At 40.6% G+C, this 26,542-nt stretch overlaps 3 protein-coding genes across 4 annotated transcripts in view; 1 reads left to right on the top strand and 2 right to left on the bottom strand.

The window, feature by feature from the left end:
* LOC110986804 (uncharacterized) overlaps positions 1 to 20,170 on the bottom strand; it is a 34,506-nt gene extending 14,336 nt beyond the window's left edge. Inside the window, exon 1 of the mRNA XM_022249014.2 lies at positions 20,030 to 20,170. The gene's annotated coding sequence lies outside the window, so the exon portion shown is untranslated. The remainder of the gene's footprint in view (positions 1 to 20,029) is intronic.
* LOC110986820 (sodium-dependent phosphate transport protein 2B-like) overlaps positions 1 to 26,542 on the bottom strand; it is a 369,275-nt gene that overhangs the window by 131,736 nt on the left and 210,997 nt on the right. The gene's annotated exons all lie outside the window — the stretch shown is intronic.
* ppcdc (phosphopantothenoylcysteine decarboxylase) overlaps positions 1 to 26,542 on the top strand; it is a 72,478-nt gene that overhangs the window by 8,505 nt on the left and 37,431 nt on the right. The window contains exons 1-3 of one of the 2 annotated variants that reach the window (XM_022249022.2): positions 329 to 491; positions 4,124 to 4,300; positions 20,084 to 20,185. In XM_022249022.2, coding sequence (XP_022104714.2) covers positions 447 to 491; positions 4,124 to 4,300; positions 20,084 to 20,185 — 324 coding nt within the window. In that variant the 5' untranslated portion in view covers positions 329 to 446. Of the gene's footprint in view, positions 1 to 328; positions 492 to 4,123; positions 4,301 to 20,083; positions 20,186 to 26,542 lie in introns of those variants that run through there. The other variant, XM_022249023.2, reaches the window with a different exon arrangement.

Genomic DNA, 26,542 nt, shown 5'->3' with positions numbered 1-26,542 from the left:
GGAGAAAAAAATCTTAGCTATTCGTTCAGGACGTGGCAAAATCATGGCAAAAATGCATTCTTCGAAATCACTGGGGTCCGAAAATTGACGGACAGCAAGGCCAAACTGGAGTTGAGCAAGTTCTGACATCCTAGTATTGCAAATCTTCCATTTAGGCCTAAATTGTGTATGGCAAATGAAAATTTGATGAAGTTTTCTTTCTAACCACCTGGGAAAATTTATATATGCACCCGTCGTTCGCGTCACTAAAATTAACACCGTATTTTCAAGAAACTCATAAAAAGTACATGCGCTCAACTTGAAGTGCTTGTGGGAAAATTAATTGCGCCCCCTGTTGATTGGAGGAAGTTAGCCCCGCAAACAGCTGATCATGTCGCGGGTCTGTTCTTCGATTGTGTATGTTTTGCGAAAATCTTTGAACGTTTCTTCCAACATGTAAAAGGGTGATGACATTTTTAAAGACTGCAAGTGAGATACAGAAACTGAGCAAGGTGATAGTTTGAAACTGTTTATGGTGAATATTCTATTTTTGAATATGCCAGCGTTTACGGTTTGTGTAAACTGCACGAACTGTACGCCTACTGACATGACTGTCAGACTGTATCCTAATCTGCCCTAGTGCCGGTGTACATACAATATACACCGGGATGGTGAGATTTGTACGCGTAGGCTGTAGTGGCGTACCGGTGTCGAGCCATGCCACAAAACTAGCAAATTAAATGTCAACTGACTAACCATGGAGACCAACTTCCAACTTTGCATGTGCCAAACTTTGGTTGGAAGGAAAAAATTTATGTGAAAAAGGCCACAGACTAGCAATCAACATCATGTGTAATTGTGTTGAGGTTAAAATAAGAGAAAAGCAACACATGAAAAAAGTGGACAATCGGGGGAAAGGTAACCCTGTTTGGGTCCTGTGAACATGATGATATAACCATTTGTCACTACAGCCTTGACACAAATACATGTACGTGTAAAAACCCTTTAAACCTGTTAAAACTTGTATTTGCCCAGTTCTTGCTATTTAATTTAATTGCATAAGGTTTCAGTTCTGCATGACCAAAGTTTGGCCGGCCTCAACTATAGTATCATGGGTTTAAGCAGTGACAAAGCTTGGGTGTAAAAGCAGGACATTTATTATTATTTTTATTTGCTCTGTACGTGATGCATCTTTAGCGCAGCTTCAAGCTTAAAAAACATGTACATGTACATTTTGCCTAACTTAATTGGGAATTTTTAATAAGAGTAACAGTCCCAACATTTCTGGGGTTTTGTTGCCCCCTCGGAGAGCGCAGCATGCAACAAAGGATATAGCAATCCCATGTCATGGGTGGGGCAACTAGGGGGGATGGGAAGGGATGGGGAGATTAATGGCTGATGAAACTGAGAGATTGCAGTACATCAAGTTTTGCTCATTACCTGCAACGTACAGACATTGTGTAGACATGCTCTATCTTTTGGTGTAAGTACATGCCGGTTGACATGGAAGTGGCTAGGAGAATATTTACATGTCAATCACCCTTTGTGGATTGGCCAGATTCCCTGAATAGGAAACCTTGTAAAATTAAAAGTTGTTTCTCTTCTTGGATTTTTGAAGAAATGGGGGTGGAGGCAGTCTTTTGTATTTCAAGATTATAAGATTTGATTTGTTTTCCGGCAAAGGAAATTGTTTATACCAGTAATTATTTTGATTTTAAGGATAATTTTGTGTCTTCAGCCAACCCTGACAGTCCTGGATTCTTCAATTTCAGTATGATTTTACTCACACGGTGGAGAAAGTGGGGGGGGGATCATGCTCCTCCCTCCATCGAATAGTGGGTGGCTGCCGCCTCTCCCCCTTCCCTCCCAAATTCAAAAAGGCCAGCTTTTTTGGTGCCGTGCTGAATAGAGCTGTTTCCTTGCCATGTGTTCAGGATTGATTATAGCCAGAATTTGTAATTATTGACATCAGGAAACAAAGGTAAGGTGGCAACAGGACCTCGTGTGACACGTCCCGGTACATGAACATTACATGTACGTATGTTTCTTGGATGGCATTTGGGCTAGTTAAAAAATGTAGTCACCTAAAAATAATGCACCCATAGTATGACCCTGTCAAGTGTGAACTTGTCTCCCTGCAAGGCACTGAGTAACACTGTACTGAATGGCCGACTCTATCTTGCTGAGCACTGTGTTTTTCTGAGAATAGCTGGACTATACATGCACACCTAGGCAGACCGGTATGGAAGCAGGTGCACTGGAGATAAACCCTGATGCACAGGACTTGACTTGGTCAATTAGGCACAGACATACATGTATTCAGTTACTCGAGTACGTGTCATTGTCCATGTCCATGATGCACCGGTACCTGTAGGCATAACATTTCCATCCAATTCATATTGGGCTTAGCAAGATGTAACATCCCTCATCAATCCACACTTCTTTGAATATTCAAAGCAGATATTAAAGTCTGACAATGTTTCATTTCAAGTCATCGAGTTCATAGATAAGTCTTGAAGGTTTGCATGGTGAAGAGGTATTTAATAGAAAGTAGGTTTGCGGTAGCACCATGGACGTATCTCTTTTGTGAGTATTTGCGGTTCTGAAAAGAACCAGTGCTCTGCTCGTCATCAGGAGAATGCCGGATACTGTCTAATCCCTGTCTCCAGAATCCTCCACCAGACTACTTAAGCTCCACTCCCAGTCAGTATCCGGCATTCTCCTGATGACAAGCAGAGCATACTGCTTGAAACGTCGAGTACCACTGGTTCTTTTCAGAACCGCAAATATTCACAAAAGAGATGCGTCCATGGTGCTACCGCAAACCTACTTTCTATCATCAAGTTCATATAAATATCTTTATTTTTGCTGTCTTTTTTTGCAGAAGGGTCCACATACTATATCTGATGATATCATAAGCAGGGCTTGACATACATGTATATTTGATCAATCCGCTTCCCAGGGTTTTGGTTCATTTACCCTTGGAGAATTTAATACCCTGTATCAGAATGTAATACAGTGATTAATAATTTCATTACTTTCAAGGTTTGAAAAGGCTTTGGCACATTGAAGATGCTTCTATATATCAAGTGAATTATACCTTTAACATTAAGAGTACGTTGCACTTGTATCACTTCCTTTGAATGGCGTTTGAGAGGGAAAAAAGGATGACAGCGCACTGCTGACGCATGAGCGTCTACTGAAATGCACTAAGTAGGCCGCGAAAAATCAGCACCGTAAATGGCCAGAATTAAGGTTTGCTAGACTCGGCAAGCAAAGTGCACAGAAAGTGCTCTGTGCAGTTAGGCATGGCGTAATGCTGCAGGCACAGAGATTAACACTGTCTGGCAGAGGGGGGTTGTGAGTTTACAGCCGTGCATGCATACTATACATTGTTTGGATGTCCTTTATTGGCTCTGCTTACAGACTGAAGAGGGCGCTATTTACCGTAGCCCTGATATGAAATCAGGTTGAGGGCACTTAGCGATTTTGACGCTTCATGCACACTGTCCATCTGTTGAAATTTGGAAAATTCAAAGTGTTTAAAGGGAGGGTTTCTCCCCTCACACATGAAAAAATCATGCACTATCACTCAAGGGAAACAAGAATCTCTCTTTCATAAAAGTTCACCCAAATTCATCGGAGAGCGGCAAAGATAAAGATCCATGATTGTTACCAGATAACGGCAAGAGATAAGACACATTGTCTTTTAAATGTAACCGCTGGAAGCGCAGTTCGTATTATCTTGACACGTTGAAAAGATGGTGGAGTGGATGTTAAAGGAAAGTTTAGGAAAATTCTGCTCCTGGGGTAAACCATCCGATTACTGAAATGATTGAAAATCAGGCAATTTTGTGCAGAATAAGTTGATTCGATTTCTGAAACTGTTTGTGTCTTTAATGCACTCTGCAAAGTGTGTCTGTCGTCTGCCAAAGCAGCTAAGTTTGTATAGCTACATACAATGAGTGGTGGATGGAGGCACATCTTGTCAAGTGTCGTGGTCAAGTACACGGACATACATGTACTTTGACCATGATTCCAAGTAGTCTGAATTCAACATGGCTGACTCTTAGTTGAAGACTTCCTCCTGTTTCATCCACATTGATTTGAATTTTCTTTGTCTCTTTTCCATTGACCGGACCAGGCTGAGACTAAGATGGCTCAGAAAGAAAAGAGAGTGAAATTAGAGGCGGAGCATTCGGAAGCCGCACCTCAATCAGCAGCGAGATCAGCCAAGCAGCACGTCCTTGTAGGCTGCACAGGCAGCGTCGCCTCAATCAAGCTCCCTCAACTTGTCCAGGAACTGCTTAGGCATGAGCAGGTACATGTAAAGGGAGAATTGGAAACAGCCCGGGGGGGGGTCAAGTTGTCAGTTCTCTGCAAGACGTACTTGAAATGAACAATGCCGTGAATGTTCTCACCAAGACCTCTGCACTCAGGAAGCAGGAATCCCATCACATGTTAATGTGTCGTGGTTGTACAATGCTGTAGACAAGGGCTGCACGTACGGTATCTTGACAATTCCACAGGTACATGTATATGTATACTTACACTTGTTTTATTTCAATTTGACATTCATAGTACCTAAGGCAGTTTAACAATTCATATTGGTCGAGAACCTGTCACATGGCTGGTCTTAAGCATTAGATAAAGCACTGGCTGGCTGTGCACCACCTTACCTATATGCATCACATGTGCGCTAATATCCTTATAAGGAGACTGTTTACAACTGCTCGCGAGAGGAATACGATAACCATAACATGGCTAGAGGGTTTTTTTTAAAAATGGAGTAACATTGCCAAAGAAAATCCTTTGGAAATTGTTAAATTTGTTGTGACTTTCATTGTACATGTACAGTACCGGTACTTATTATTGCTACATGTGTATATATATGTACCAGTATGATTCATATCCCGTGTGAAGATGGAGCACAATATCCCCTCCCCCCAAAACAAAAACAAAAAACTGGTGACCTGCATGTACATTAATGTTATTTTATTTTTCTAGGGATAGTTGGACTCGATCTGAGTCACGATTCCCCACCCCTGACAAAATCCTAGATTTTCCTCCTGGAGCACAGAAGTTAAATATTCATCTTGTACATTACAGCAGACAGGATATTGTCAACCCCGTAAATTGGTAATGAGGATTTAAAAGTTGTTTTCAATCAAAGAAAGCAGGGCCTGTGTCTGTAAGTACCGTATGTCAGAGTCTCATAAATGTTTAAACTTGATGATTTAATGGATCTGTGATACCCTATTATGGTTGCAATGTACAAGTCATCTGGGAGTCAGTCACTGGCTCTGCAATTTTGTGGACCGTTCCAGGCTGCACTCACTGTAAATACAATGATGATCGGCTTCGATTACTGCACACCAGATTACACCCAAATATTGGATTTTACACTCTGGCGACTACGGTAGCTACGCATAATGCTGCAGCTCGCTAGCCAATTGCCTCGTTTGACCGCCCACGCTTGGACATACCGTACGCAAAAAAAAAAAGACATATGAAATTGAGGACCCTCAAGCATAGGGGATGCTCCTGTTACAAATGGATAAAATTCACCCACAGTCGCTGGTCTTGCACATGTACAGTGTATTGATCTGAGCATTTGCATACTACATGTAAATTCAAGGGATCCGTGATGTATATTTTGAGGAATTTTCTTTTGGTTTTGCAACTTTCCCCCCTTAAATATGAGAGAAAAGCGTGAGACCTCTTTTTTTTAGCTACTCTCCATGAGAGTGCACTTTTGGTCAGAAATATGCAAATTTCCACTAGAAAAAGAAACTGAAATGCTCAACATAATTTGAAAACTCATACAAAAGAGCATAAACTAGAAAGTTCCTCACTAAAAAAGAAATTAAATTGTATGATCCCTTTAAGGCATTACGAGAGGTTACCCGGTACATATAAGTCAGCCTAAACTAAACTTTTGCACTTATATGTTTCAGAATTTGCACCACAGCTTGTAAACAGAGAGAATGGATGAAAATCTACTAGCACACTACAAGAGTGCGGACATTTTATGATTAAATTCGCTCCCCATTTCAATCAGTTAGCTATCCAGCTACAAGTACATACATACATTCATGTTGGGCAGCCTTCAAGAAGAACATTTGTCCGGCCAGAAATTCTAAAGCTGCTTTCAAGTACAATGTACAGTGTACTGTACATGTACTTACCGGTGCATAGTGCCCAGTGCATGTGCTGTTTGCTTTCCCAGTTTTTCCTAGTTAGATCACAAGTGAAAAAGTATGCTAACTTGCGATTCAGTCACAGTGAGATTTCAACAAGCTTTATCCATCAATTTTCATTTGATTTCATTTCCAGTTTTTATATGAACTTTCTCGACAAGTGCTACACTGTAAATCTACATGTATATGGATACCTCATGTACCCTGCTACGTACATGTAGACACATACACAGTCTCTGTACTTGTGGCAGATTATGTAATGGTACCGCACACGATTCTGTGTGTTACCCGCATTTGGCCCAGGCCACAGTGAGTGACCTCACTGTAGTCCAGAATATTGTACGTCCCAGAAATTTCTTGTATTGCTGATGATATTTCCAGTTGTCTTGTGTACGTTCTGGAGGTTTCTTATAAGATTAAGCAATGCTAAAAAAGTCTATGTTCAGTAACTTATGTAAAGAAAACGTTTGTGGAAGAGTTTACGTTGTAGGCTATAAAAGATGGGCTCTGGCAGGCAAAGACAGAGAGACACACACACACAGCTAGAGAGATTTTGGAAGGCAATTCTACCGTTTGTAGGCTGTGAGAAGTCTTTGACTTGTTGACTTCTGCACCGTTCCAACCTGTGGTGGCGAGTCATCTGTGGAGCGACATTTGTAAGAAAAGTTCGTCCTGACCACGTGAAGTGCAGAGCTGAATCTCATTCCAGAAGAGAGAGTTTGTGAACTGAATCCAGTTCCACTTAGTAGGATCATCAAGTTCCAGTTTTTACAACGGTCATCACACCCTTCGCCGTTTGGTCCCGGTCATTCTATTCTTATGGTCTTTGTCCCCATAACAGCTCATTTTTGTACTATCAAGGTCTGAACTGGTTTTCGCCATCTGTGGACAGGTGGAGGCAAGCATTCTTCACTGTAGTGCCAGCCAAGCTCTTGCCCGTAAGATCATCTTATTTAAACAAGATCTTTCCTTGATTCTTTACCCTTATCATTGTAAACTAGTTCCAATCAGTATTTTCTTTGTTGTTCTTACTTTTTACATGGTGAGTGTAATATTCTCATTAAATCATACGGTACTTGTTTATTCGTTCCTGATATCAGTCAGATTTTCTTTGACTTCTTTGTTGCATTGGATAAAACTCAAGCTTAAGAATAATTACTATTCTTAAATAGTTGAGTTTTTCGGTTCGTAACAACCCGACCAAAAAGTAGTGGAAACTCAATTTCCAGAGACCTTCAAATAGTCCACGAGTTCTGCAAGACCATTTAAGTGTAAATCTCAATAAATGATTTCCAGAGTCTGCACTTAATGCATGCGTATACATGGACAGGTTCGTGTACATGTATGTGTACAGTAGCTGTCACGTTGTTTAAGTCAAGTGTTGCCCTCCACTCCAAGAAATGTCAAGACAGCAAATTCCCAACCCCCCCATCTCCCCACCGCATCACCAGATACCTACATCTGCACGTACTCTGCCTTTGCCTCGTCAGCTTCTGGAGTCTGTCAGTGCATTGCTCTGTGGTCAGTGCACTTCAAGTGGAGGATATTGGCATGTCTTACGCTACGGTAGTAACGGTACATGTACGTGTAAGTACATTGGGAACTTGAACATGAATTTCTTGCATCCATTTCTTGATCCCATTTGGCCTGTTTGAACCGAACTTATGTTGTCATGACCCGTTGTATTATCAACCAGTATAAGAGCTGCAGTATGTATGTCGTTACTTTTTTTGGACATGGCTGTTACTTTTTTGGACATGGTTGTTACTTTTTTGGACATGCCTGTAGAATGTGTAATCTTTCAATTTTTTAAATGAATTATGTTATCTGCTGTTTTTTTATTACGGGAAGGCTTTATTGGTTGCCTGTGCAAAACTTCTAACTATTAGGGCCCTGATTCAAAATGACATAAGGATTAATTAAAATTACAAATAATCAAAGAATAATTTAAAACAATAAAGTCGTTAACACAGCAAAAATTGAAATACACAGCAGTTTAAAAAATTGAAATATGAAATGTGTAAAACAAACATCAAGACTTAAAATTCTGTATAAATCACTTCTGAAAAACGTGCCCCTAAAAGTGTAGAGGCAAGATGGGAGAACAAGAACGAGATAATACACTGAATGAACAATACCAAAAAAGAATATTAAGCTGATAAGAATACTAGGAAAAATAAATGTATTCATAATTGAAGGGACAGTACAAGGGGCAGTTGGATCATAAAATTGCTACGAAGATGGAGTGACAACTCTAGAAAAGGCTTCTCGAAATGCCAACAAAGCTTCTCCAACTGCCAACAAAGCTTCTCCAACTGCCAACAAAGCTTCTCCAACTGCCAACAAAGCTTCTCCAACTGCCAACAAAGCTTCTCCAACTGCCAACAAAGCTTCTCCAACTGCCAACAAAGCTTCTCCAACTGCCAACAAGGGCCTACCCGAGAACCATTTTGGGGAAGAAGAGAGTCCTTTCTCATCCGCGGTGTGTTGTCTGTGATTAATCCAGTGAGGAAAGCAGAAAGCCGCTGGGATTACATACCAATATGTTGAGTTTTTTAAAAATAAACAGCCCAACAGGATCCCAAGGGAACAAATTACCATCCATAATTGGATTCGTTGACTTGATGCAGACTACATGTACATGTACGTGTACACACTCTCATATTGAAACTTCCACAAAAACTACCTCGTTTTCATTTTAATGTCCCTATTTTCTGTACCAGAGAAAGAGCTAGTTGAAAAGAGCTACTTTACGTGCCCCAAATCTGTACCTTTTTGCCCTGTGGATACGTATGCCAAGCCCGTGTTGTTTAATCCCTACTTAAAGGTGTCTTCAACGAGGCACTCGACTCCAGTTGACTTTACACATGTACGTTCTGTCTGATTAGAACGGGTAGATGAGCTTTGAACAGTGACAGAAGTGACCTGTCGCAGCTTTTAAATACGTTGTGTTACAAATGCACTTAAATGCTGTAAAGGCTGCAGAAAAATCAACCATTTTGCATTTACCATTTTTCCTCTTCACCTTCTCTGCTAGGTCTGATCATATCTGTCTGATTTTCAAAATTACTGCCGCGTCAGTCGCACAGCAAAATTTGCAGTTTAAGGAGGAAACCAATATCTGCAAAATGTGCAAATGAAAATCGACCGTTGTCCACGTACAGCATCGTCCCACAGCCACATGTTCGTATGCGATGTAGTCTGCACAACAAACAGTCTTTCCAACCGCCAGTTAGGTTGCAAGCCAGTAATTGCATGGTCATGAGTGAGTAGTATTGAAGGATCTACTGAAATCGACCGTCCGGCAAATGGAAGGATTATATTACAATAACAGGTCCGTCATAAGAGGTCAAGGGAATTCAGGGAAAGATCATATTCCCCCCCCTTGTGTACCTATAGCAAAGTAATGTCAAAGGAGTAGCTTAGGAACAGATCACACAGTATTGTCTGCGTCTGATGGTTAGCCCCAGATCATCGTCTGTCTGCTAACTATAGACACAGCTTTCTCAGCTGCGTGCTTTGAAGACTATGGATGCGGTCAGTGAGTGTGATTGACGCAAGTTGGCCAAAGATATTTTGAATGATTGCAACACCACAGATGACACCCTGCACGTTTGCCCAACTTCCCACAGTGGACCCTGTTCCTCTACAGGCATTAAATCATAAAATCCTGTCCCAAATAAAAGTTTTATCACTTCCTTTAATCAATTTTTTACTTGTTTTCGGCCTGCTTTCCGTCACCTCTGTGATGTTACGGTAACAATCACTGTAATTCACTGTGATGGTAGATCTTACAAGTGCTTGTACAATGTAAGTAATTAGGAATACAATTCAACTCTGATTTCATCATTCATCATGCAAAACGTTTAATTAGCATGGCAAGCATGAACCTACCTATACAGTCACATTTGAGTGAAATACATGTAGATGTATGAGTTGGTCTTCAAGTGAGGAAAAAAAGGTAAAATTTTAATCAAATGGTGAACAAAGACCCTAGCTAATGCGATATTGGCTCATGTAAAGTGTACATGTACATCATGTACAACATGTAGCCGTGTGATCGTCAACTGGAATCGCCATTAGGAGTTATGGGACTACATGTACGTGTACATTTTAGGTCTGAACCACTGGAGACCTCGCGGTAAAAAGTGAATTTGATTGTGACAGACAGGCCACAGATTTTGTAATTCTTCCCATTTTGAAGGGAGAGTGGAAATTCTGCTTTGATACAGTACATGGCCTGATTGGATGCACGCAGCACTCCTTCAAGCCACTGTTATTAAACCTCTAAAGTGATTGTTGTCAGTCATTTTCCTCATGGAGCACTCTGTTATGAAGAGGCCAGTCTTGCCAAATTTATCAACAGGTTCGGGTGGCACAGAGGCATGAGGAGATCGTAGCTGACTGGCGTCACTATTACAGCTGTTTCAAAGGCCAGAAATGTCAGATAAATAATCATTAAGGCTGCCTCAAATTACTCTTGGCAGCCGAACGACCGGCAGTAGGTTATCGCTCTATTTTTATGTGGTAATCTATTGCACTCGGCTGACTGTATCTTTATTTCATCATATGATTTTTTTTTCTCTCTGTAAGCTTGGTTCGCACTTAGAGCATAGGGTGGAACAGGAACATTATGCCTGTGCTGAGATATTGTATTGTCAAGTGTAATATGATTTATCCATCGACCTGGGATATTGAATTTTGAAGTGAGCAAATCTGTATGCATGCTGATGGTGAGGTGAACAGGTAACCTGGGAAAGTTCACCCTTACAGTTCGTGTAAGCTCCCCTTTTAAAAACGGATGTCTGTTTTTGCAGTCATTAATGTGGGACATACATGTATTGGTGTCATGATGTAGTTCTCAAATTATGAAGTAGCAGGTACCTCTAATGTGAAATATGAAAATCTCTGTGCACATACTGGTACATGTAGTTATTGTGTTGGGTAACTTTAAAAAACGGTCCGGACAATTCTACTTTAAAAAAAATTGATATGGCTGGAAAGTGGACATTGCAAGAATTTTTCAATCGGTTTTCAGCATTCAAATTTCAGCACAAGTGGTGAGTTGGGATATGGCTAACTGTATGTTCTGGTTTAAGGACAGGGTTAGGAGAAAACGATTATTTAACATGTACGCACATTGTGTACATGTACATGTATGTGCTCATCTAGAATTCTGTTTTCACATGCAAAATACAAATGTGTATTCTTTAATTATTTGGTGTTCTAGGCAGGCAGAAAGATGCTATTGTTTTATGGAAAAGGAGTTTTTTGCAGTACATTGCAATTAATCAGTTCATTTATTGAATTCATTTTTTCATCAAAGTCGTTTTATCCTACAAGTACATGTTGGATACATGTACAGACCAAAGGAAGTATTTTGACGTATTTGTATCGCTAAAGTTTTATGACCAATGCTTCGTGTACTTATATTTTTCACATACCTTCTTGCACTCTCTGTCCCTTTCATCTAAAATGCAGTGCATGTGCACAAAGATATCATATTAAAAACAGGTCTTTTATTGAGCATACTAAAACATGTACAGTCGGCTATCGATATAAGAACACTGCTAAAGCAAACGGTATCAGGAAATACAAATTGTAAAGATCCCAACTTCTTGAATTCATGTGTATTTTTTTCACTCCTTTTACAACAAAGTCCCGCGTTACAGTGATCAGGCCAGTTACTCTGGGCCAATTTCCTAGAGCTGCTTAAGCACAAAATTTGCTTAAGTGTGAAAAAAACTTCCTTGACAAATCGGATTACCAGCCAAAACTCCATGTGATGTAAACTGTTTTGGAATGGTATGGAATGGTCTTTTGGTTAGCATGACAATCACATAGATTTTTTTTCGCTTAAGCAAATTTTGTGCTTAATTAAGCAGCTCTTTGAAATTGGCCCAGAGTAATTGGCCTGATCACAGTAACTTTGTAATAATGAGAGTTGTCTGTACATTTATCCATGTACATGAACGGTACATAATGTACAGTATCTTGCTTACATGTAGGTGTGTAAAAGGAAAAACAGCACTTCTGTGTTGTGGACATTTCAGTGTTGGAGAACTTGAATAACAAATTTTCAAGAATGTTTTTCTTCCCTGTTTGTAACATACATGTAAGAGACAATTTGCAGAACACTCACTGTAATGGGTTGGAGTTTTCTTTCGTTGAAGTTTTTAGTACCCCTTATCTGTGTTACAGGTTTTATGTGGCCGGTACCCAGTACACTGTGATCTTGTGTGTGGGATATTTGTTTAACGCAGATGGCAGAGCAGCGATTCCTAGGAGCCGAGAAGTTGAGGATCAATGAAAGCATCTCTGGGTAAATATTGCAGATATTACTGTCTGGATGCTGGCAGCTGGCAAAACACGGTTGGTGACAGTATGGTGCGACGTGGATGCAATCGTTCATTCGCGAAACAAATTGATGAATTTTCATAAACTTCTTGTGTAAATGCAGGATCCATACGCATACACGTACATGTACTTGTAGCTTTCAGCAGTTTGTATTCGTACTGGGAAAAAAATTTCCGACACAAGCTGCCAATTCTATGCTAAACTGATCAGTGATGGGTTCTGTTTGTTATGCAGTTGAAGATAACCGTGTTTACTTCAATGTGCACTTCTACAAAAAATCCATATTATGGATATGACGGGTTTTTGAAACCGTTAACATGGTTAACTTCCATGCATACTGGATGACCTCAAACAATGTAATCGTCTCATACTCCTTCTTTGGAATAGTGAATTTTTTTCTCGCATTGGAAATTGCTGCAAAACTCAGCAAAAGCCAACACACAGACGGACGAGTCTACCCACCTGTGAGGGAAGACTTTGTAATAACCTGAGTGTACCTGCAAGGCAGCTGTACAGTGTTGATTGCTTTCAGTTTTATAGCCAGCAGTATACGAACTAACTGAACAGTTGCAAGACATCCTTGTCAGGATTTTCAATTTTGTTCTTAAATTTTAACCTGCATGGCTGAAGCCTTTATTGCCTTGCCTACGTCTTCAGCCCATTCTCTCATTCTTGGCCGAGTTCAGCTGAGTTCTGTTGTAATTTCTAATTTGGACTCGGCTTCGACTTGAGTCACGCTCTCTTGACTTGTGAGTTGAATTGGAAAGAAATGACTTTTCATTAGACTTGACCTCGGAGGACAACTTTACAAATCCTCTAGACCGATTTTGTCAAAATAACACAAGGAAGGAATGAAATGTATCTGTGACTTGCAAGTGCAAAACCAAACTGCTTTGTTTTCATTCTACTCGTGTTTTATTATTAGAAACATCGGCACATGAATTTATGGTGGGAAGAAAATTCAGCCGACAGATGAGACCCGTTTTACAAATCACACATGTATATGGGTCGCATCACCAATTAAGGATGTCAGAAAAAGTTTGCTTACCCAGAAAGTACCCTGTCAACTGTGATGTCCTATAAACTCAGAAGAATGAAAAGGAACTTGAGAACGTGTGACTTGAATCTTGACTTGGGGACAAATGTACTGTACATGTACACTGAAGTCCCTGTCAAATTTTGTTTTACGTTTGCTCTCATAGCTGATCAGGGCAAACCGTATTTATGCCGTCATCTGTACTCGAATGCCGTTGCTTGTATTCAGCTGCACTCCTTGGGGAACCGTTTCAGTAATTTTCATTGGTAATTATGAGCCCTACTGAGTGGGAATAGTTAGGTATCGACGCCCCAACTGAGTGCTGCATAAGCTGGGTGTGGGATTTATGTTATCTTTTGAGTTGGATCTAGTGGCTAATTACCAGCTTATTCATACATTACTAGTATGAATGCATGTACCGGTATGCATGCTGTATGGGAACCAGGGATCATTGCCAGGGTCACATGTGTTGTTAATTCAGCAACATAAACATTGCTGAATGCTAATGGTGCATGTACATAAAATGCAGGTAAACATGGTAGAAAATCTCGCAAGCTGGCACTTCCCGCATTTTTTCTTCTCCCACCGGCATGCCTGAAACAGAAGAACACACTTTACGCAGTGCATGTATGAGTGCATGTACATCATCCATCCATCATCTTCCTTCTTGATGGAGAGTGGACAAGAGCATCTGCATTTGCAGAAAATCTACATGTATACCGCATGAATTGCTTACATGTAGTTACACTGATATTAATTTGGACTTTTTTGCCTCTTTTGGTTGCGTTCTCACACTACGTGTACATGTACCGGTATCACTGCACTTTAATTGACAAGGACAGGTCTACCAATACATTATACATGTACACTGGGAAAAATAGTGTGTAACACAAGCCATGCATGTACTCTAAATATGACCGGATCCCTAAAAGTCAGTCTTGATGCTGAGATTTTCATCACGCAGGCTTAAATCTTTGTTGCGCATAAACACACCGATTAAAGTCCTAATTTAAATGTTCCAAATAGTGGGAGATTTAAATGATACAATACCAGGGGTTTGATCGCGCAAGGCTTGGTAGGAGGCCAACATGGCGCGGTAAGATGGTACCCATGGGAACAAGGTTGTTATTATACGGTACTTGTAGTTTAAATTTTTTTGGTGAACTTCAGTCAATATCCATTGGTGTGCCTCTAGTTATATAAGTACAACTGCATACATGTACTTGTAACATAAACCGAGTTTTGACTTATCTATGGTACAAAGACGGTCAATCATCCACAACTTGGGGATGAGGTAATCGACATCCCCTCACCAAAGAACAGTGTATATGCACATGTATGTGTATACCATGTGGATAGCAGTGGTTTTGCAATAGAGAACAAAACATCAATTTTACTTGGCACTATAAAGCCCACATGTATGATTTGGGTGACTTTGTGACTCATTGTGGTTGGGTTGATACAGTGTGTGAGCACATGCATCATTGATTGCCCGGTGCCCACTGTGCTGTCATTCAACTCAGTGCACATGTAACAATTTAAGGGAACGGTGATAATGACATTTGCCTATGTTCCCAGTCATGCATTATGACGCAAGCGGGCCACAGTGCAGACAGCAACTGTTTTGCCAACATTTGTTCGTCTAACCCCCTCCCCCCACCAGCCTCATACCGGTATATTCATCTGTTTATCTCACTTGGCCACATACAATAAATTCTCGGTATTCAGAATGATTCAGACTATGGAGTGAAGACATCAGCAAGCCTGCAAGCAAATGATCGCAAAGTTGTCAGGCATTGCAAATGAGGCAGGAACATCTTAAAGGGTTTCTAAGGAGTCGTTTTTAGGCGGCCATTATGAAATCTCCCTCCCCTGGGAAAAAGGAATATATACATGCAATGCAGAATTGTATGCGTTGTTCAAAGAGCCATTTGGAATGGAGTTCTTTGAAGTCATTGGATGGACCCTTCTTATAATCAAAGATTTTTTTCTTATCTTGCTTCATTTGATGTCAGCTACTGCAAATTTGGGAAAATGCTGGTATGAACATGCAGGTTGAGGCCGTCAAAACATACAATAATCTAACTTACAGATCCATATATCCATATACATGTACATTTATGTGTAATATGTACCTGCATATTTTTTATGTTATCGTAAAATTCAGTCAGTTGGTTCAAGCAGACAAACTACCTGCCTGACGTCAATTTGTGCGTCCCTAGGACAGGCAGCTGGATGAGACACTGAAGGATATCTCCAGATTGCATCTTATGCTCATGATTTTTTTGTAGAGTTGGCAAGTCGTCCATTTTATGGAAATCCTCTTCAGCATTTGAAAGGTGGAAAAAAATCATTGAGCGACGGCGGTTAAAGCCAGTCGTGATCAGTGACTGGACAGATGTGAATTATTTAAAACTTCCTGTTCAGTGCAGCCCAGTACTTAAGACTTGATGGTTAGCACAAAACGGCACAAACGAGGGGACTGCCCAATCTTCACATTACACCATGCAGTCCTCTTTTTCTTTCTGCAGTCCTGTATCACAAAACATTTATTCAGTTGAACGCATGAGTATGCCCTCTGTTCAGACTCATATTCTCGTCAAAAAGTACGGTAGGTAACTAAATTTTCTTACCCGAACTCCGGCCTCACTCAGAACCACCTTTCCTGCCCCCAACAAACAAACGGATTACAGCGAAGAACGAAGCTGGCAGCCCCCAAAAGCAATTTCATTTTGTCCCCCAGCCTGTTCTGTAAATACATGTAGATGGACTTGCTAAAGAGCGGTTGGCAGATCCACTGTCCCGCCTGCACTCCGTGCCCAGTGAATTCCAAGATTTATCTAGTCAGACGGTCCTATTTCATCAATGCCTGGACAAAGTGTCAAAGCAGCTGCACCCAAAAGCATTTCTGTTCCTCCTCATCACTCAGTCATCATCAAATGATACGGTATTTATAATGTGCACACACACTCACGCACACCTACCACATTCAATATTCTAATCGCTAATATGCCACATGGACCAAGTGCCTCTTCAACTGGAGCGTGTGGTTCAAATTAGCAAGCCGTTGCTAAAGTGCATGCCGGTCGATTTCATAAACATTTCAGTTGAGACAAAAAGAAAATTGAGAGAATGATCAAATATGTATTTAGTTCAAACTCGGAATTGAGCCCCGATCGCCTGTACAGTAATTTCTTCCCAAGAAAAAAATCAAACACTTCCAGTTGTGAAGTTATAGATTTTTGATGAAGTGTTGCCATGATGTTTTAATGAATAACCAGCGTGGGGAAAAAGTCAGATGAGATGTAATTCTGTTCAGCATTATGTTCATTCTGCTCATTTGCTTTTATGTACTGTATAGTGTATTTATGGATTCATTTTTACACACTTACCGGTTTGTAGATTGTTTCTAATGGAGGAACCACAGATGCTTTGCTTAAGGCATCTCTTGTCACAATAATGCTTGTGGTTTGGAAAAACTTCGGACTGTTAATTTGCATTAAAGTAATAGCATTTTGGTATGAATCCTGGTACCGGTATACAAGTTGGAAGTGCCTGTACATGTACAACGTATGTACAGCACGTTAGGCCTGTTTAGGCATATTGGCACTTTTTTATTATTTACTTAAAAGCCGACACCACATGTGTGTAGTTCATGGCATGGAGTCAACTCAGCTTTCCTCTTTTACATCACTAATGAGGGGATTCACGTATTTGTACACTGTACATGTAACTGCCCTAAGCAACAGGGTCTCAACCGTATGTGCAGATGTATGTTTTGTTTTAGCTTGTGTACACATAAACACGTACATGTATGAATGTCAGCACCATGTGCATGTATTTCCTGAAGTTTGTGCGAGACAGGTTCTCTATTTAATGCGTTGTTTTTCCCTTTAACAAACAAAAACTCTCCCAATCCACAAAGTGGATAAAGCATAAGAACGATTAAAATCAATCGTCAATATTCTTTGACCAGAATCGCAGAAACAAATAAAAAGCAGATTCCACTACTTTTCCAACCAACAATCTTGTAGTTGTTACGTAGCAGCCCCATGACATACCATGACAGCTACATGTACATATTCATGTATGCGATTAACGTGATTTTGAATTGTACCGTTGCTTAATCTGATTTTCGTGGAGCATTTGCCTGGCATTACCAATATGTAACTACTGTTTTGAACCAAAAAAAACCCATAGTTGCAAATTTGGCATTAACTCCTGCTTCCCTCAGATTTCTGAAGAGATTTCCACACCTGTTTATTTGTGGTGTGATTTCACGCCACAGCACTTCTCCAGCTTCATCCTGACCCGGGCCCAAGCAAAAAAATCTTGGCTAACTGTCACAAAAATCTTGCAGTTAATAGGTTAGCAGAGAAATATAGGTTTTGGTATATATACATTGACATGTACATGTATATATGCATACGTAAATCCTGTAACTGAGAAGTCTTTGCGTACTTGGGTAGTATTGAATTTTCGTGCTTGTGTTGTGTCCACGGCATGATTCTTATATCTAAGCATAATTTTTCCATGGTTGACTTTGGCAGAGCCAGGAAATCTGGCCCCAGGTGATGAAAACTGGGGACTGAGATTGGTTTCTAATTCCCCTCAAAAATCCGTGGTTAGAAGTTGCCTATGGGTGCAGCGAAAAGAAATAATCGTGACTGCAGATCCTGAAAAAGCAACATACCGGTACATGTATACAGACTCCAAGCTGCCGTCTGGAAATTAAAAAAAACCACATCTGTTAGTTTTCTTGCTGGCCAAAAATGAGCGCACTGAATAATTTGTTCCCAGCAGGAATGATGCTGATGATGCAGTTTTCCACTCAAGAATTTCTGTCATAATTTGGTAATTCTGGCTGAACCACCACAGGTGACATGCCCGTTGAAAACTGGCCAATTAGCGGAGAATGGGGGGAATTGGGATCTGTCCGCAGTAAACACAGTGCCAGATCAGCCTTTCCCCAGTGATTTTTCTCACCCTGTTGGGGGAGGGGATGAATAGTCGCAGATTTTTATGCGGAGGCACGTTGGGTATTGGGTTACATGAGTGCGCATCCCCATCTCTCCATTTTGGATGGGCGGTTCTCTGTGTGTCTTGTCATCTTAAGCTATTGATGAGTTTGGACAGAGGCCTGGAAAGAACTTCCCCGTATTGAGCATGATGGTCTGCATATTGCCGTCCCTGGAAATAATGCCAAATTGCGCAATTATTTACTGTATGTGTGTCCTACTAAATATTCATCTACATGTACATGTTGGCTTGGAGACTCAAGGGCATATGATGATGACTGTGCTGCAACCTGTCAATGCATGTGATTTTGTAAAATCATGACCTCAGGCTTTAATCCATTATTGTGTCAAAACAAGAAGAGTTTTCCATGTACATACATGTAAATCCTTATGGTCAGAACTGTATTGTTTGCAAAATTCACACATGTATCTGTCATGTACATAACTACAGATTGGTATTTGTTACCAAGCTACTAGTGCTGGTAAATCCCAAACCTGATTGGGGGCAAGTTCATACCTGGTTCAGGCAGGAGGTGCTTTCAACTGTTCAAAGATTAGTGATTGGGCCAAATTTTAAACTGCAGGTAACCAGTTTGGGGACTGTAAGGGTAATGTTGTAATAATTTGGATGAACTGCATCCAAATTCAGTACTCAGTACATGTGTAAGCTTATGTGTCTTACATGTATCTGACTACCCTAGACTATTACAAAGAGTACCAGTGAAGTTTTTTTCCTTATTCAAGTGGGTCATTCTATAAATTTGGGTCTAGTTTTTTTCCTGTCCCTGTTATGTCTGGCACATGATTTTTTAATGTTTTGAACTCATTGTGTAATTCCAAGATTGAAGAATTACTGCAAATGAGCTGCCAAACAAATAATAGTTTGAAATTAATTTCAGTGATACATGCACATCCCTTGTCAAACATGTCAGGTGGTGCATGTATGTGTGTCAGAGGCAACAGAGATGGAAAAATGTCACCCTTTGGACCCCAAATGTATAGAATGATCCAAGTTCAGTACATTGGGTACTACGCATTTGTGGAAATGAAGCTGAACCTGATTAGATGGAGAAATTTTCAGAAAACTTTTCAAAATCTGGCAAAACCTTTTCAAATATCATGCTTTGAGGATTATAAACTCAATTAGAAACAGACAGTGTTGTTCACTGAAAAAATAGATGAATGTATTTTGGGAGAAAGGATAGTATATTTTTGCAAATGTGAGACAGAGAGGAAAGTAAAACCTGACTTAACCCTGACTGATTATCTTGCCCAGTCAGCTAGCAAGTAACCAGAATTGTGATATTGTTGTCAGTAAAACTTTCATACATGTCTTCATTTTATGCAGTAAAGGTTGGTTTATAAAAACAACAACAAAGATTTAGAATTATTACCTGCATGTTTTAAGAAACAGAAAAATGCAGTTCAGGATTTCTTACCTCATGTTGTAAAGTTTCCATTATTTGTCATTCCCTTCACTCAATACAACACAGCTCCAGGTGTCCGTAATTGCCACGGAGAATGCCTGTCACTTTTTCCAAGCATCAGATCTCCCCGGAGAAGTTGCAGTCTACCGCGACGCGGATGAGTGGTCGGTGAGTACCAGCATCTGTACTGTCTCAGTGTGCAACAAGAGCTCACACAATACAGTGTGTCTCATTAACTCGTAGGCCTTTGACACGCTCAGTCCCTGCACTTGTTCCTGATTAAGTCACCGGTTTTTATATTAGCTACGTGCGGCCTACGCTAAATTTGCTGTATACATATGAGTGCCTCTCTGCTGCCTCACACACGCACGGCCACAGAGCAGCAAGCCATGCCCCAACTGTGATGATGCTGGTTGTGTAGCGAGCTCACTAGGGCTGGCCGTTATCTGTAATAATGAGAAGTTCACGACCCTTGTCATCATTGGAGGGTTTCTCCGGTGACTGGCTTTGGCAGATGCATGGAGGTGACAGGGTAGTGGGAGATGGTGGAAGATGTCCTAGCACGTACGGTGTAACAAATCTAATGCCTAATAAAAAGATAATAATAAGGGATTGAACCCCTGTTTTGTCTTGTAAAGAGATTATTTGATTTGTTATTCCTGTATTCAGGATTTTTTTCAGATTTCTTGTTCATGTATTGAACTGTTTTTGATTTCTGACTTTAATAAGGGGATAGTGCTTGGCTGAGTTGTTTAAGACCAGATCAGGAGAGTAATGAATGATTTATTTTTGAAAAGGTTCCACCCCTTTTTAATTGGAAGGTGTCCACTGCATTTTCTGCAAATGTTAAGCATGGGCCAACTCTGTTGGTCAAAGATAGTTCATTTCTTCAGACTCTAAATACAAGTAACAAAAGGTTGAGAGAAAAGTGTGTGACTGCTTTGCGCATGTGTCTCTGGCAGGGAATGTTTTTACACACAAGACACTTGTACCCTAAATGTAAACACATGTATGGTTTGCCTTCCTAATGACCAAAACAACCCAGTTGCCCATGGCCTCTTTGCCCCCTCCCCCCGCTCAATAATACTGGATCCACCCCCTCAGCTTTGTTCACTCTGATTTCATGATGAGAGTTCTTTATTTGACATTTAAATTGTAATGTTCGTGCAAGCCTGAAACGAGATACACGTAATTTGATTACTGAAGAAATTTGACCAGCGATGGTTTCACTGGCCCATAGCTTCAAGTGTTACTTCAGAAAAGTATTAGCACTGCACAGCCATACATCAACACGGCATCTGTGATGCAGGGCGGCACGCATCCCTGCCGAATATGCATCCCTCAGTTGGCCAGCTCCTCTTGATTTGCTGCCGAGGAATGATTGATTGCAAAAAGGCTAATGGCATTTAGACTAGCCCAATGTGATTAGGTCCTGAAGTTCTCCCAATCAGGCCATGTGTGATGGCGGCATGTGGGAAAGTAGGACGGGATCACTTGGTCTCATCTGTTTGTTCGGTCATAATTTGCATTGTTCCTTTGGGGAAGGGAAGTTGCAGTGATGAGCACTTTTCCAGGATGATGCAACCTCTGGCTTTGGTTCTTACAAATAGGTCATTACGGAGACATTTTGTGGTAAATTTTTCAACCTTGGGGAGACATTAGTCTACCATCTGTCTACCTCTTTGCAAGAAGGAGGCCGAATTTTAATGTCCAAATTTTGAGAGATGATAGATTAGGGTCTAAATTGAAAACATACAAAGTTTGGTTCAGATTAGATGAGGGAATATTTAATTATGGGACAGTAAAGTTTGTGCACGTTCCTATGGGAATGTCTCCCAAGTGACCCATTTTCGGTAAACAGTGTTACCACACTCTACCCACTTCCAAGCACTGACATGTGACATCATCAGCAGAAAAAAAAAATGCTAACATGTCGGACATAAAAATAAAAACATTCGAGAAACAAATACATGTATCCAACTTACATGTGGCTAGTTCCAGAAATCAGGGGTCCATTTTTTGTGTGTGTGTGTCCCTGTCACATCTCACATTTGATTTTGTAAGTTCAGAACACATTTTCTAATTTCCAAGAGTGATGAATAAATTCAAATTACTTGCCAAACAAAAAGTAACAGTTTGAAATCAATTCCGGTGATATTTCCATGTCAAATAACAAAGGCCAGATGTAACAGGGACACAAAAATCTAACACTTTTGGACCCCTAATTTCTGGAATTAACCATCTACATGTTTGGATCTTACAAAGGAGCGTCCATAGATTGTGGACCTCTTTAGCCTAAACTTGATTTCCTCCAGAGATTTGCTGCTGGGTCTACAGATGAGACACTTAACCTTGATGCTTCTTGACTTATTTTCCAGACCACTCAGACTGCATCCAGTTGAATACATGTAGGTGGTCGTAACGTAATTACTACCGTGCACAATAGGCCTAATAGGCCCTCCACCACCATTACTGAAATGCTGAAGGTCACCTACTGCCCGCAGAATAAAACTCATCTCATCAGCTGCCAGCATTGAAGGTCACCCTGCAGTAATTAAGGATTTAAACTATATTCACGTGTGCATAATTTATATTATTCCTAGAAAGAGTCAACATGATTTTGGTAGTATGCGGTCAGTGTTTGTAGGAACATGTACTGTAGATGTACATGTACATTGGGTGTATATGTATCGTAGTTCAGTGACACTGGCCCGGCAGCTGCTGACACTGTTTCATTTATAAGTTTGAAACTTTCAATTGTACCAGTACGTAGTGTTAGAGAAATCAGTGGTCTGTCCGAATATGCGTTTAATGTTTATTTATTGCTGAATCACTTGGGAAAAGCCTCAAGTTAACATTTACCATCCAAGGAGTAATTACATGTACATGTACGTGTACATACATGTACTTTTCCATTCAAGAAGTTCTCCATCAATTTTCATCAAAGCAGAAATAACACTCATTGTATCCATTCATGCAATATTTTTCAGAAAAATCTTGGGATGCTTGTTTTAAGTTCCAATATGAAACTTGAAAACTGACTTCATATGCGATTATCAGTGCTTTCGTATTGTTCGGTACAGCACTCTAAACAAGAACCACCGAACTTGCTCATTGTGGAATCGCATCACTTACATGTACATGTGTACGGGCATGTTGCAGGCATTTCTTAATTTTCAGTTCTTTTATGTCATTACGCTCTATCGATTGGAGAGGCATTGAAATTGCATGTTCACATGTATGATGTACGGTTACCAGTACCACCCGCATGCCATCACGGTGCTTCTTATTCTGGTTGGATTATAGTACCGGTAGTCTGCTGGTCATGAACACTGGTGTCCCCTCTACATGTATTTATGCATGTAATTGAGAAGAGAAAAAATGTGTGAACATCAGAGGCCTTTCTTCTGATTGCTACTTTATTTGCACAGTTTCTAAAAGAAAAACTTCCCCCCCAAAAAACTTTATACATGTAGTTCTGTCTTTCTCCACTTCCGTATTTCTTCTTGGTATACAAGCCATACCTTCCCTGGCTCAGGGATTGACATGGCACTCCAGGAATGGCAAAGCCAGCTGTGGGGAGATTTGAGCGGAGATAGATGTACTGTACCTGTAATGGTCAAAGAGCTGTTTTGAAGGATTGACGGAGCTGGACGGGGGAAGATGTTTCTGTGTTTATCTTGCCGGGGCCTTTGTGGACAGTGGATAGCGAGCCAGCTGTAGATGTCATCGGAGGTCTGGCAGAAATGGACAAGCTTATTGCGATTGTCATCAGATAAAGAATGGTGTCACCCTGGTTACAGTCCAATTCAGCGACAGAGAGAGAGATTTACCATATATCCATGTTTAAAGTTCTTCGTAAATGGCATTCAAATACTGGCAACAGAGGTTTATCTGGGATAAACGGGGTTAAAAGGAAGACCTTCTGGCACAGTGGTGGAATTTCAGCATGAATGTGACTCAGAACTGATTTTTTTTGGCAAAGTGCTTGAAGGATCTGCAGGGTGTTTGTTCTAAGCAGGTTTCAGAGTTTACCATAGATGGACCGGTATATGCTAACCTTTGATATTCTGTTTGAGCAGCAGTCAGAAAAACACAGTCATTGGACGTTGCTGCCCTTGGTCCATACACAAGCAGTTGATGATGCTCTGCAGTCTGTACAAATGCATGTACATTTTCAGTGTAGCTGTACTCACCTCATGACATGTAGAGTACAGGTGGACATTAGTTTCCATGTGTAGTTTCCATGTACCCCCGTTAGGAGCACTGTGGCACAGAGAACAGGTGACCATTTTTCATCAGAATGTGCACAAATTTAAAGCAGTCATACATGTACATGTATGTATGTGTGCAAAGGAAGTCTCTCTTGTCTGTTTATTATCAGTCAAGATACATGTACATGTATTTAAAGAAAGTATGTGTGTGTACATGTATGTAGGCCCTACAATGTCAGGAAGAAAAAATTTACACGTATCTTTTTTTATTGAAGAGCACGTATGTTTTGTACTGGTACATGCACAAATGCAGGACGGCGCAATGTACACGTAGATGTAGTCATTTTGGGCGGTGCTGTGCATCCAACTTTCCTTTCAATTATACACATAAGTTTGAAGATGAAACATTCTTGTTTTTGGACTGACGATCTGATGTAACATCCTGGGAAGAAAACCATATTTTTTTCGCCCCGAAACAATTTGAATGTCACTTTGATTAACTATAGTACGTAGTCAGAATTTCTCTTCAACCAAGTATTGATTTAAGCCTCTCACTTCTTTTACAACCAAGTTCTCACCGCAAGAATGCCTCTCTGGGATAAGTCAAACATTATCAATTCACAGAGGGAGCTTTCCGAAGGTGTCAAGGGGGGGTGATTGAATCTAGTAATTGGCCAGACATTGCAGAGGCCTCCACTTGTGTCTTAGCCAGCGTGTCCTGGCATTGCAGGGCAGACCATCGGCTTGGCTGGAGTGGATAGGATATTGAAAAGGACAAACTCTATTTGAAGACGGCCAGGAGCACATGAAGTGTCTAATCGAATCAGACATCAATCACGCTGATCTGATGTAATTAAAGGAAGAAGGCATGTGCCTCGCGACGAATTGCCGGCTCCCCGTACAGTGTTAAGATGTGTGCAGGTGTATGCTAAGTTTCGGCAGGGCGTGTTGCCTCAGCGCAGACCACTTGCTAAATATTTGGGTGTATGCAGTGGGCTCACCAACTTGCCTTTTGCTTGTTTTATCTTCCTTCATTAAGCGCTTGCCTAAATGTTTACCCCCAGTACAGAGACTACAAAACTTGCTTGTATTCCAAGTACGTGTACCAGTACTAGTACATTCAATATGTGGTTACTCGTATCAAGTTTTACCTTATGTAAAAGCATGTTCATGATAGATTCAGCCGGTATATGCTATGCCTCCAGTTGATGGACGGAGCATATTGTCCAGAATACTGATATTTTTGCTGTTAGATGTCACTGTGACATTGACACTGCCAACTACTTGATGCAAACCCTCAAGTTATCTGATTAGATGAACATGTGGCTGAAGTTTAAGGCAAAACTGAAGAGTGAGCAATTTAGGGCTGTAGCCCATGAGCTCTGGGTTCCATACCGGTAGGTATATCTGTTATTTTGTCACTGTTTTCACAAAGAGACTCTTTGGTCCCAAATCATGATTTTTCCAAATTTCTGGGTTTTTTTTCAAAATCAATTAGCCAATGCGATGCCTGCAACTTGTACAACTTTGAGTAGTTATTTTTATCCCATATCTGCTGACAGCAGCCAAAATATGGTCCTGGGGCAAAATTCAACTGCTGGTATACCGCATTTTGCGTTTTCACAAAGAGGCGGATTTGTCTTCCATAGAAATACATGTAGCATTATCAATAAAGGGCAAATCCATGAACAAACTCATTTTGCTGTCACGAATATGCAATGTGACTCCAGTGATGTATACAAATGTAACAATTTTGTACCTGGCACGTGCTATAGCAAAATAGCGCGCATTTTCACGAATAGACAAAAGTCAGACAAATTTTAGCTTTTTCAGGAATAGACAAACGTCTTTGTTTACAAAATAAACAATTTTTATTGACTTCTTTAAATATTATTTGTAGTTCTGTGTTATTAAAGATCCCGTCATTCTTGCAGCAGCATCGGTTAAGGCAAAGGAAGGCTAAATACTGGGGAAATAAGCGTTTGAAAAAGAGACCAACTTCACGTGCGATATTCTCAAAAACCTATGTGCAGATTTTACTCTCCGGTGAGAAATTTGCCTCTTCATGAAATGTGCCAATTTGTGCCTTTCGCCAAAACTGTGACACTCTGCAGTCTCAGACACCATATTGCTTTCATGTTATTGCAGGCACTTCAGGCCAACCCCAGCGCCAGACCCACATGCAGGATCATGGTCATATAATTCCAGTCACATTCCATTTGCGTCTCATTCCGATCACGAATCACAATCTCCTTTCGTCCAAGAGGTCTCATTTCCCACAGGTCCCCTCCACCTGCGCGAAATCTACATT

Source organism: Acanthaster planci, linkage group LG05 (genome assembly GCF_054643075.1).
Source record: "Acanthaster planci isolate LZ-2023a linkage group LG05, COTS_SCS, whole genome shotgun sequence".
Taxonomy (NCBI): domain Eukaryota; kingdom Metazoa; phylum Echinodermata; class Asteroidea; order Valvatida; family Acanthasteridae; genus Acanthaster; species Acanthaster planci.
This window is presented reverse-complemented; position numbering and strand designations above follow the sequence as displayed.